The sequence below is a fragment of the Coregonus clupeaformis genome, chromosome 18, assembly GCF_020615455.1.
Source record: "Coregonus clupeaformis isolate EN_2021a chromosome 18, ASM2061545v1, whole genome shotgun sequence".
Classification (NCBI taxonomy): Eukaryota; Metazoa; Chordata; class Actinopteri; order Salmoniformes; family Salmonidae; genus Coregonus; species Coregonus clupeaformis.
The window spans coordinates 20,828,825-20,842,121 of record NC_059209.1 but is presented as its reverse complement, the minus strand read 5'-3'; the positions used below and the strand labels follow the sequence as shown (position 1 = coordinate 20,842,121).

Below are 13,297 nucleotides of genomic sequence, written 5' to 3'. Positions count from 1 at the left end.
AACGAGGCAACAGTGTGCTTTAGGACCACGCAGACACCTCCGAGTGGTCGGGTAGGCTGTTTGGAGTGTTTATCCGACTGGATATTTTTTTACCAAATAATTGTCCCCTCCACTTTTAAAACCAAAGTTGCGCCCCTGCTGCCATCTAACAGCGCCTAGGTGTAACTCTCTTCGATGCCAATGTGAAGCCTCACAACAGCTGTACTGTATGAGGCTCAGTGATCTGTGCGGTGATGCGCCCTACCTTAGCCAGCGTGTCCTCATCCATGTGGTTCTTCTGCATGATGTGCTGCAGCGCAAAGTAGATCTTCTCCTGGAGCTTCTGCACCTTCCTGGGCTCCATCAGCCACGGCCGGTCTGACAAAGGAACACACAACCACATGTGAATCAATCAATCAAATGTATTTATAAAGCTCTTTTTACATCAGCAGATGTCACAAAGTGCTTATACAGAAACCCAGGCTAAAACCCCAAAGAGGAAGCAATGCAGGTGTAGTAGTCCCCTGTAGCTCAGTTGGTAGAGCATGGCGCTTGCAACGCCAGGGTTGTGGGATCGTTTCCCACGGGGGGCCAGTATGAAAAAATGTATGCACTCACTAACTGTAAGTCGCTCTGGATAAGAGCGTCTGCTAAATGACTAAATGTAAAATGTAGAAGCATGGTGGCTACGTAAAACTCCCTATAAAGGCAGGAATCTAGGAATAAATCGTGTCTGTCTTACTAATAATAAAGACAGCTTCAGTAATGCAGCACATGTCAATCACTGTGACAGCAGCATTCTCCAGCCAGGCAATAACATCAGTAAGGTTTGCCTGTAGGTGGCGGCAGAAGGCTAGCTGTGGCTGTGTGTAGTCAGTACTGACCTGTGGAGATGAGCACTGCTGCGGAGAACAGAGCGATCTCCTCCTCAGTGAGCTGCAGAGAGCACAGACTCTTGGCAAAGTCAAACACTGCGCTGACCAAGTCGTCACAGCCTGAGAGAGACAATAAAGCGGTGGTCAATTCATTGTCATAGTTATATCTTGTCCAGAGCATTATGGGTAGTGTAGTACATCATGCTACTTAGATGGCAGTTGATGGAGGTGGTACAGTAGCGCTAGCAGCAGTGCCTTACCTAGGGCTTTGAACATTTGCATGCCCCCGTACTTCCCCTCAAACAGCACTGTGTTGTTGAGCGGGTTAAACGCCCGACACATTCTAACCAGGACCACCTCCAGACAACCTAGATCGAGAGAAAGAGACGTTGATGACTTTTTGCTAATCCAATACGTTTTTCATGTTGGTGCTACATCGTTGATAAAACATCATTTTTTAAGGACGTGGAAACGTGGTTGTTTCAAGCAGCTTGTTTCCAGTGGGTCAACAGTGTCAGCTCACCTGACTTTAGCAGAAGGATCTGGTCGTTCTGGCACAGCTCCATGAAGCCTGAGATGCGCTTGGCAAACTCCACCACATACTGGATGGCATGGGTGATCTGGATGGCACACTGCTGCCACAGCATGTCTCGCGTCTGCAGAGAAATACACACGTTGGCATGTTAGGGACATCTGTGCAGACCTATCAATGCGTGTGTTATGACGGCTCATATACACACTTTTCAAACACTGCTATAGCACTTCTGCAAGTGCAAATACAAACCGTATTGTTTATGCCACAGGACTATGCACACAACAAGACACGCAGAGTTGTATTTGGGTAAGTCATCCCTTTTTACAGTTAAATTAAGTACAATACAAAGACAGGAATTTGGAAAATGCCTACTTATAAAATAGTCAGCTCCCTCGCTACTCAGAATATCCAAAGTACAATATCAGCAAATTGCCTTTGTGTGTTCTATAATGTCTGTCTGTAAGATGAATCTCTATGGAGAATATTTCAAAGGGTTCTTCTGTAATGACCCATAATCCATTAGACACAGAGGAATGAGAGAAGTCACAGTGATATAAAGGAACTACTGCTGTTTCACACACACACACACACACACACACACACACACACACAGGCAGAGAAAAGGAGCGAGAGAGATAGAAACAGAAGTAGGAGAAATGAGCAGAGAAAGAGAGAACTTGAGAAATAAAAGAGACAGAAAGAGAGGGGGGTGAGATTCTATAGACAAGCAGAGTTTGGGAGAGAATGAGGGCAGTTGGTATAGGGAACAAAAGAGACATTGGATGACAGTAAAGTTGGGGGGTGCTCAGAGGTTGTAGGTTAGTGAGCAGTGTAAACTCGGCTGGTCACAAGGAACGCACGCACACACACCACAGGAGGCTGCTGAGGGGAGAACGTCTCATAATAATGGCCGGAACGGTGCAAATGGAATGGCATCAAACACCTGGAAACCATGTTTTTGATGTATTTGATACCATTCCACTGATTCCGCTCCAGTAATTACCACAAGCCCGTCCTCCCCAATTAAGGTGCCACCAACCTCCTGTGACACACACACACACACACACACACACTAGTCACACTCACTTTGCTCTGGTACATCTTGATGTCATTGTAGGAGTGTGTTTGCCAGGCCAGCTGCTGGAGCTCATCTGCTGTGTATTGACAGGTCTCCAGGTGAGACTTTATAATGTTCTGGGCAATACGATCTATGGAGGGAGAGGGGGAGAGGACAGAGAAGAGACAGAGTCAGACACACACTTTGATCAAAATTGTAGCAAAACGGTAGCTTACCATTCATTGTCTATGGAGTGTGAAACTGATGAACCGTTCATACATTTAATGAAAACTTTATTTAACTTTATTCAACTTCCGAAAGTTTTAGTCTTTATGCAAGTCCCCACCAGTCAGGGGACAAAGTTTATTTTTATGTATCTGAATCTGAATTGTAGAAAAAAATGTTGTCTGAATCCTGGGGCTAATTGAAACGGGGTATAGACAACAGCAGAACAGATCTTTACAAGAATCAGGTAATGTATTGTATACCCCCATCCGAGTATGTGAAAACTCCAATATAGAGTGCACTAGTAAAACTGTGTTCAGCTGAGTTGACATTGCAACCTTAGTAAGGCAGGCAACACTCAAGCTTCACTCTGCAATCTCACAGGGTTTTCCTGCATTGATGGGCTGAGCTTCAATATGATGCATGGTCAACTCTTTACATCTGCGATGAGCAACTTCAGCAATATAGCAGGCCTTCTCTTATAACCCTGCTGAAAGAAGAGGACAAAAACATCTCTCTCTCTCTCTCTCTCTCTCTCTCTCTCTCTCTCTCTCTCTCTCTCTCTCTCTCTCTCTCTCGCTCTCGCTCTCGCTAAGCATGTCTGATCTCATGTCCCTCACACAGCTTATCACACTGACAGCTTATCACACTTAGCCTCGCCATGACACCTTCCTGTTCAAATCATCAACTAAGGCCTGGTGTCTTCCTACCCAGTACAACACTCAGGCCTCATCATGCACCTAATGTTTTTGAGGGTGCACTGATGGTCCAATTGAACATCTTTGAATGAACTTAACCCTAACCCTTAGTTACCTAGCTCTCCCATGCTGACGTTGCTTGGCGCCAGCTGACTGTCCTGGTAGGCGCTGTAGTTGAACAGGTTGGTGACAGGGGTCAGGTCGTACACAGGCTCCTGCTTGATGTGCTTTATGCCCGCCATGTCCAGGCCTGACTGATCCGGGGAGGGCTGGGTGGAGTCCATTCCGTGGTAGTAGCCGCCCGGGGCACCACCATTCACCTGACCCTTGGGAAGCTCGATGACGTGGCCGTTGGCGTAGGTGCCTCCGATCTCGTGGTTGAGGGTGCTGAGGCCGTTGGTGAGGCTGGAGGAGTAGACGCGCGCCAGGGCCTCGGCCTCACCAGTCTGCTGCTGCCGCTCATTCAGGATCCGCTGCTGGTGCTTCTGCACCTCGGCGTACAGGCTGTCTCGCTGCTTCTTTGACATGCGGCCAAACTTCACCGCTACACACAGAGGGAGGGTTCTTTATTAGTCACATTGTGTTTGTTTTCTCTCTCAGCTTCACCTGTGCTTTTACATTTTAGAGATGACAATAATAGTGTAAATGGTATGTGTAGTTGACAATCTTAAAGGGATCGCTCGGGATTTTGTCAATGAAGCCCTTTATCTACTTCCCTAGAGTCAGATGAACTCATGGATACCATTTTTGTCTCTGCGCCCAGTATGAAGGAAGTTCAAGGTAGTTTCGCAAGCCAATGCTAACTAGCGTTAGCCCTAGCTTAGCGCAAAGACCGGAAGTCTTCGGATACAGCTAGCATGCGCTAGCTGTGTCTGAAGACTTCCAGGTTTTGCGCTAATCTAGTTAGTATTGGCTCGCGAAACTACCTCTAACTTCCTTCATATTGTACGCAGAGACAAAAATGATATCCACGAGTTCATCTGACTCTAGGAAATAGACAAAGGGCTTCATTGCCAAAATCGCAAACTATCCCTTTAAGTAAGCAAGTGTCTACACTTGTGTTTGTGCATGTATTTGTGTGTACGTGCATGTGTGTGTCTAACCGGTCTCACCATCTCTGGACATTCCGAGTGCGAGACACTTCTGTAAACGACAGTGTTGGCAGCGGTTTCGGTTGGTCCTGTCGATCAGGCAGTTCCTCTGGCGAGGGCAGGAGTATGCAGCGTTGTTCTGCTGACTACGTCTGAAGAACCCCTACAGGACAATCACAAACACGAGCGGTCAGTTAACGTTGTTTGGTCAATGTTTTGGAAATAAAAGAAAAGATGTGGAAAGAAAACAAAAGAATATAATTGAAAAGATCTCACGGAGAGAAGTAAGGAGACGACGGAATAAGAAAGGAGATATAAAACTAAATGACAGAGGAGAATGATGGACAGAGGAAACGACAGAGCTGTGTTGAGAACTCACTTTGCAGCCCTCACACGTGATGACCCCATAGTGGATTCCTGATGACTTGTCTCCACAAATTTTGCATGGTATAACTTCGATTTGGGCTGCGGACAGAGAGAGGGGGAGGGGAAAAGACACACACCTGGGTTACATAACCGTTTTATTGTGTCACACACACTTGCCTGTACTGTACCAGAATTAATGGCCACTCAATTTTTCCCCCTCTGTCGGGGGCCCATTAGAGTGTGTGTGTGTGTGTGTGTGTTTCTGTCACATGTGACCCAGTGAAGGGGCACAGCTCTACCAATCAGAAGGAACCTCTCCAGTCAACAGGTCACTGTGACATTGGGACATCCTGTTAATTTTAGCAGTGTTTTCTGTAGTGGTAATGACAGGAACACTAGTGACATACTTTATGTCATGAGGACGAGCAGGGGTCCTTAGATGTGGTCCCAGGATTGTAATGGGGTTACATCATCAAAGTATCTTCATTTATTCGCTCACTCGTAGTGTAAATGTAGTGTACTGTAGGACTGAACTGTGTACTGTAGGTCTGAAATCGCCACACACAGAAACCATTAGGAGCGTCCAGTGACCACAGTAACCAGTGTAGCCACGTAGTTCAAGATGGAGAATGAGAGTGATAGATAGAGAGATAGATGGCACATATCTGCTGAGACTGTACACTGACTATAAAGAGATTATACACTCAATCTAATCCTAAATGATTTTCTTCCTCCCACGCTGTTTCCTTGCGCTGCACACTGGCTTATCCAAAGCAACAATTCCCTAATATTCTCTCTGTACCTGAACCTGCACTTGGTAGAACCAGGTAAGATGGTTATTAACTGACTAAACAGACATTTCAGGTGATAACAAAACATGTTTTGTTTAGTTATTTTTTCCTCAAATTGTTTCTCTAACTTTACTGCAAGTCAAGCTAGCTTGCACTGCAGAGCAGCTAACGTTAGCTAGCTAAAAGCTAGGCTAGGTTGAAGATACCATTGTAGCTAGCAACCTCAACCTAACAATTATCATCAAAATCAAAGCTCCTTACCATCAAAATACATTTAAACGGGAGGCAACAGTCAGATAATATATATATATATTTTGTGTTTTATAGACCAGCTTTAATAATGCAGATAGATTGTAGTTGTCTGCATCATTTTCAAGGGTTTTTCAATATTTTTACTATTTTTTACATTGTAGAATAACACATATGGAATCATGCAGTAACCAAAAAAGTGTTAAACAAATCAAAATATATTTTATATTTGAGATTCTTCAAATAGCCACCCTTTGCGTTGATGACAGCTTTGCACACGCAAGGAAGAAGTCTCCAAAACCACCATAAAAAAGCCAGATTATGGTTTGCAACTGCACATGGGGACAAAGATCTTACTTTTTGGAGAAATGTCCTCTGGCCTGATGAAACAAAAATAGAAATGTTTGGCCATAATGACCACCGTTATGTTTGGAGGAAAAAGGGGGTGCTTGCAAGCCGAAGAACACCATCCCAACCGTGAAGCACCGAGCATCATGCTGTGGGGGTGCTTTGCTGCAGGAGGGACTGGTGCACTTCACAAAATAGATGGCATCATGAGGAAGGAAAATTATGTGGATATATTGAAGCAACATCTCAAGACATCAGTCAGGAAGTTAAAGCTTGGTCGCAAATAGGTCTTCCAAATAGACAATGACCCCAAGTATACTTCCAAAGTTGTGGCAAAATGGCTTAAGGACAACAAAGTCAAGGTATTGGAGTGGCCATCACAAAGCCCTGACCTCAATCCTATAGAAAATGTGTAGGCAGAACTGAAAAAGCATGTGCGAGCAAGGAGGCCTACAAACCTGACTCAGTTACACCAGCTCTGTCAGGAGGAATGGGCCAAAATTCACCCAACTTATTGTGGGAAGCTTGTGGAAGGCTACCCGAAACGTTTGACCCATGTTAAACAATTTAAAGGCAATGCTACCAAATACTAATTGAGTGTATGTAAACTTCTGACCCACTGGGAATGTGATGAAAGAAATAAAAGCTGAAATATATCATTCTCTCTACTATTATTCTGTCATTTCACATTCGTAAAATAAAGTGGTGATCCTAACTGACCTAAAACAGGACATTTTACTAGGATTAAATGTCAGGAATTGTGAAAAACTGAGTTTAAATGTATTTGGCTAAGGTGTATGTAAACTTCCGACTTCAACTGTATATACATTTTACGGACACAATGTATTTTACAGTAGTTATCTTTTGTTTGTTTTTAATCCAATCCTTCAGCTACCCTCAACCCCTCCCATCTATCTCTGAAGACCATCCAGTTTTTATTTATATTTGCCATATATCTTTCAACTGTGCCGTGATGTTTCACAAAAGTTCTGAACCTTCATAGTTTCTACAGATTGTAAATTAAATAAACATTTTTGCTAAAAGTATTATTATATTATTGATCGATTGACTATGACTTTTCAAATCACCCAGCAGTGCTATTTGCAGAGTTAGCTCCAGGTAAATGTTGCAATTCTTCAGCCATTCCTGAACCTGCGACCAAAAACAAGCTACATATACCATAACAAATGATCTAATGATTCTGTCTCTTCGCAGAAAGATCTGCAGAGCTGGGATGGTTCTATCCCCCATATATTTAACATTCTATTGGTTGCAAGAATTTTGTATAATCATAAAAATTATAAGTCGTTTTGTGTATCAGTTCATAAACCATGTGCCATGGAATCCGTACATCGAAAATCTCTTCCCAACTATGTTGCAATCTATATGGCACAGCTGTCAATTTTTTGGTCTTTAAATGAAACTTGCCTCTTTCATTTTTGCGGTAATGCTGCAATTAGTTGGTTGTAAATCTGGGTAGAGCAGACATTTCCATATATTTCTGTTAGCTGCATGTGTGACAACTCCACCAGTCCTATTTATGATATAAGATTATACCTTTTTTAAACATGTTTATTTTTTAAATATTACCATTAAAATAGTACTCACTTATAGGAATGGGTAATTGTTTACAAGTTGCTAGCTATACCATAAAGCCATCTCCACAAAGGTTGAACATTTTCAAAGTATGCGGTGCCCGTTTCGTGACGGAGCCTTCAACTACATTGTGGATGTTTCCATTGAAATGCATGACATCCGGCACAACGTAACGGAGTGTTTATGGGTATTATGAACGAGGCTTTAGGGCTCTATTCAATCTGTATCGCTGAAGCGTTACAGATTGCACGTTAGAAATGTAAAGGTAATTTCCGATTGAACCGACATATGCAGCATTTACCGTGAATGCAGTCTCCGCTAACACGGGAACATTGCCTTTAAATTTCAATCACGCTGTAACGCTGAACGTCTGTGATACGGATTGAATAGAGCCCTAGAAGTTGTCCTATTTTCAGTTTCTGAAATAGTAATATTCCACAAATCTACGAGAATTAATAGCCTTCAGATTTAGTCTGAAACAGATAAAAACACATAGAACTTTGATGACCCTGAGAATAGCACAAAACTACACAAAACAAGGGACCCCAACTGGGTTGTGTTCATTAGGAACCAAACGGAAGAAAAATGTACAGAAACAGGAAGGGACTACCTGGATTTGCCCAATAAGAAACACTACTTTTTGTTTTACGTTACAAACATTATTTTTATGTGTGCCCTAATGAACACAACCAAGGATTCATTACGATCTGTGGAAGAGCAATAGCAGAAAAACTGCAAAGTACACAGAGAAATTACAAAGGGTTAATCTTCTAACATTTTAACCCGAGCTTCTCATATTAATGTAGTAATTTGCGGTCAAAGGCAATGTCCAAAAGTATTTCTTACCTATTGCATCCGTTTTCATTTTCCGTGGAGAGACATGCATAAACACATGTAGCCTACACACACCGCTCTGTGTTGCAGCTACAACAGGATAACAGGTGTTTTAATGTGTGTGTGGTAATGATTGTGTGCATATGCATGTTGTGTGGGTGTCTGATTGGTTTACGTCCAGGACCTAATTGGTCTGATGAGCATCAGCAGTGTTTATGGAGTGTGTGTATGTGGTTTGTATGTCATCTGTGTGCATGTGTGTATACAGTGTCATAATGGGATTAGCTCAGGGAGATGATGACTACTCAGAGTTGTCTGCTGTCTAAACTGGAGCGGTCTTGTACTTCTTTACCCAGGGAGGGACGTCCCACTCCCCCCACAAAGCCTGAGTCAGAGAGGGTCCGACTAGGGGTTTAATGACCATGACCTCTCTGACCCCGGAGTCTAAGACCATGTGGTGACACAAGGTTAGTTAGTTCCTGACCCCACCCAACCCAGGACACTATTATATTCTAGACAGACAGACAGACACATAATCAGCAAGATAGACAGAAATTGAAAGATTGAAGATAACAATGTCCAATTTCATGTATGGGTTATGGAGACTCCATATACTGTAACAGTCTTTGTAACATTCTTTCAGCCTCACGATTGGTCGGCCACACACTTAGCCACTCATGTGGGAGTGGAGAAGAGGTAGAGTAGGGGTTAAGACTGACGAGGGGTAAGACAAGGCCCTCTTGAGAGCTGAAAACCCTCAGCAGACAGGACAGTTTGTACTTACTGACCCTCTTCAAACCCCCATTTATATAATCTTCTACCTTTTCCTTTCCCTTTCCCTTATCGATCTACAAGCCCTACATACACATTGTGAATGAGAGTCATTAACTGTATGTTCGGGGTGTGTGTGTGTTTGAAGTCCACAGCTGCTGTGTGTGGACTGGGACTGTGAGTGTTATGAAGAAAGGACTCTCTGGGTTGGTTCTAGAGGTGACCCATTTCCACCAGTTCCTGGCCAGTGCCAAACTGGGTCAGCGCAGCGGGCTGGACTGGGCCGGACTGGGAAGGAACACACACACACAGTGTGATGCAGTGAAGATGTCTATTTATATTGTGAAAAACAGGTCAGTTGTGCTGCAGGAAATGGCAGTAATAAACAGAGAACAAAACTCTTTGTGTGTGTGTGTATGTGTGTTCCACCGCTCTCTTTTACAACCACATTCTGCTATATATCCCAGAATGCCTCTTTGTAGCTCCTTTAGGAACAACTCCTAATTGAACTTCAAGGATGGACAGCTTAAAAACGCATTTATCAACTGACCAGTCTACAGTTTATAATAACGGCTTGAGGGGTGTGTGAACCGACAAAGATTATAATCCAGCTGTCAATGTTTCTGTGTTCATGTGGGTGAGTGTGTATGAGTGTGTAAGATTTTGGGGGATTTTGTGTATGTGAGTTTGTGTGTAGGCGTCTGTATTCTTATGTGTGTTAGAGAGTGTGTGTTTCAGAATATGTGTGTGTGTGTGTTTGTGTGTGTGTGTGTTAGAGAGTGTGTGCATAGCCACTGGGCCTGTCAGGTGGAATAAGGAGCCAGTCATGACAGCTTGGCTGTTGCTAAGACGACCACCCACTCGCTTCTGTCGTCTGGCTGTCAGAGCAATGATTTGCTGAGATATCACACACACGCCTACAGGAAGTGATGTCACCAAATTCTGGAGTATTTCTTGCTTACTATCACCATCCTACCCTTCTTACTGCCTCCTCTCACTTGGTGCACCAACACTATGGTCGTATTTTTCACCATGCAGCTCTAAAACTGTGTATTTACATAGTGGTAATGCAGACAGGTAGATTGAGTGCAGTTACTACTGTATATATGGAACACGTGCTTCAGGAGCCTATTCTACATGAGTTTGCAATATTTAGAACACATAGATAGCATATAAATAGCTGCATTAATGATACCTAGGCCTTCTGACTGGCTGGCTGTGTGGGCGTGGCTGCCCTCTGACCCTCTGACTGGCTGGCTGTGTGTTATCTAAAGGTTATGTAAGAGCCGGAGTGCAGCGCTGGCGATTCCATGGCTAAGAGGAGCTCAGCCCCACAATCTCTTGAGAGAGAGAGAGAGAGAGAGAGAGAGAGAGAGAGAGAGAGAGAGAGAGAGAGAGAGAGAGAGAGAGAGAGAGAGAGAGAGAGAGAGAGAGAGAGAGAGAGAGAGAGAGAGAGAGAGAGAGAGAGAGAGAGAGAGAGAGAGAGAGAGAGAGAGAGAGAGAGAGAGAGAGAGAGAGAGAGAGAGAGAGAGAGAGAGAGAGAGAGAGAGAGAGAGAGAGAGAGAGACCAACATACAGTCAGACAGGTGGGTTACAGTAATGTAAGAGAGACAGTTTTCTAAGGTAGTCTGGTTGGTGCAGTGAGTCGAGTGTGTTAATTGATTTTTAATGAAGTGAGGAACTCCACTCAGTCTCCTGGGTTCCCATCTCTCTAAATAGAGCCTTAATTAGCTTCATTAGAGGAGATGGGAGCACCCATACATGAGCACTGGCTTACCATAACTCAATTTATAAAGAACACACACAAACAGAGGATATGAGCACAAAGCAAGACAACATAAAAACTTTAAATTGCCATGTGGTCTCCTGATTAAATGGGTGGATGTTGAAGTTGATGTGCTTGGTGTACATATCCCAGAAAAGTTTAGCGATCTTGCTACTATTAACTTTGATAGAACATTTAAAAATAGATAGGATCTTGAAACTGTGGAGAGGAAAACACCTGTCCATCTACGGGAAAATTACCCTGATTAATGTTCTATTGATATCGCAGTTTACATATTTATTCACGACTCTACTGACTCCAAGAGAGTCCTTTTCAAGCCATGCAAGACATTTATTTTTTTCATTTTATTTGGAATGGCAAACCAGATAATGTTAAACGGCCACATTTGTATTATGAACATGAGTTAGGAGGGTTAAAACAATGAAATATTAAGGCATTAAACCTCTCTCTTAAAGCCTCCATTATAATACTGAAATGATATTTAAATCCAAACTTGTTTTGCAGCAGGCTACTAAGAGCACGCAAGGTTCAAAGGGGTCTTTTTGCCGTTATACAACCATTTCCGGTGGATTGACAATGGATCCCTGTTTAAAGTATCATCCTTTTTAAATGAGGCGATACAGAGTTGGTTACAATTCCAATTTCATCCTCCAGAAGAGGCAGAACAAATATTACAGTAAATAATATGGCAAAACTCCAATGTACTGATAGAGGAAAGATCAATTTTCTTGGGAGAAATGTATAAGGAAGGTATCATGTTTATGAATTACATTGTAAATAAGGATGGTACAATTATGTCACACAAGCAATTAACAACGGTGTATGGCGATGTATGCTCAATACAAAATTATAATCAACTCATTGCATCTCTGCCACAAAAATGGAAGAGGCAATTACTCAAAAGAGAAAGGAATTAAATGTGTTGTCTGCCTCCAATGAAAAACAATGCATGGCCTAAAATTATTAGTATAAATTGTCAAATGTATCAGTTTCACTTAAGTCTAAGTCGAGAGGTTTGATAACTATGCCGCTTCAAATTCAAGATTGTTGGTAAGAGATTTTTTTATGTCCCAAAACCATGGCATCGGGTTTATGAACTGATATTCAAAGCAACAATTGATGCATCAATCCGTTCTTTTCAATTTAAACTGTTATATAAATCCGCACCACCTATGATGGCACAACATGCAGAGGGATGTCTCTTGTCACCATTCATTTTCCTGTTAGCCATTGACTGGATCATGAGGAAGACAACAGGGAACAGGCGAAATGGCATACAGTGGTTTCTATGGACACAGTTGGACGACCTCAACTTTGCGGAAGATCTAGCACTTCTGTCACACAGTCAACAGCAAATGCAAGATTGTGATAAGGTGGTGTTGAAGGAGTCAGGTGCAGGAGGGTAAATCACAGAAACAGGCTTTAATACGAAAAATACAGGTTTACGCAGAAATGCGTCAAACACACTCCAGGGCACACTGGAAAATACAAGGCACACGGGAAAAATACTTCAGTCGATACCAAATACAAGAGCTCCACCGAGCTACTAACCTCCACAACAAACAATCATCCACAAGGACAAGGGGGCAGAGGGAAAACGTATACATGGACTAATTAGGGGAATAGCACCAGGTGTGTGTGATTGACAAGACAATTGATATGATGATTGGGGCGGCAGTGGTTAGTACTCCGGTGGCGACGAATGCCGAAGCCTGCCCGAACAAGGAGGGGAGGCAGCCTCGGCAGAAGTCGTGACAGTACCCCCTCCGGCCTCGGGGACGGCCAGGAGGACGCGGAGCAGGGCGAGCCGGATGGCGACGGTGGAAATCCCGTAACATGGAGGGATCGAGGATATCCCTCACCAGTACCCAGCACCGTTCCTCCGGACCGTACCCCTCCCACCCCACGAGGTACTGAAGGCCCCCCACCCGACGCCTCAAATCCAGGATGGCACGAATAGAGTACGCCGGGGCCCCCTCGATGTCCATGGACTAATTAGGGGAATAGAACCAGGTATGTGTGATTGACAAGACAATTGATATGATGATTGGGGCGGCAGTGGTTAGTACTCCGGTGACGATGAACGCCGAAGCCTG

At 43.5% G+C, this 13,297-nt stretch overlaps 1 protein-coding gene across 1 annotated transcript in view; it reads right to left on the bottom strand.

Annotated features, from left to right (window-relative positions):
* Positions 1 to 13,297, bottom strand: part of LOC121550390 (nuclear receptor ROR-beta-like) — a 36,403-nt gene that overhangs the window by 3,597 nt on the left and 19,509 nt on the right. Inside the window, exons 2-9 of the mRNA XM_041862621.2 lie at positions 4,840 to 4,925; positions 4,482 to 4,623; positions 3,485 to 3,913; positions 2,476 to 2,597; positions 1,378 to 1,510; positions 1,115 to 1,222; positions 864 to 974; positions 245 to 357 (exon numbers count right to left, since the gene is read on the bottom strand). Coding sequence (XP_041718555.1) covers positions 245 to 357; positions 864 to 974; positions 1,115 to 1,222; positions 1,378 to 1,510; positions 2,476 to 2,597; positions 3,485 to 3,913; positions 4,482 to 4,623; positions 4,840 to 4,925 — 1,244 coding nt within the window. The remainder of the gene's footprint in view (positions 1 to 244; positions 358 to 863; positions 975 to 1,114; positions 1,223 to 1,377; positions 1,511 to 2,475; positions 2,598 to 3,484; positions 3,914 to 4,481; positions 4,624 to 4,839; positions 4,926 to 13,297) is intronic.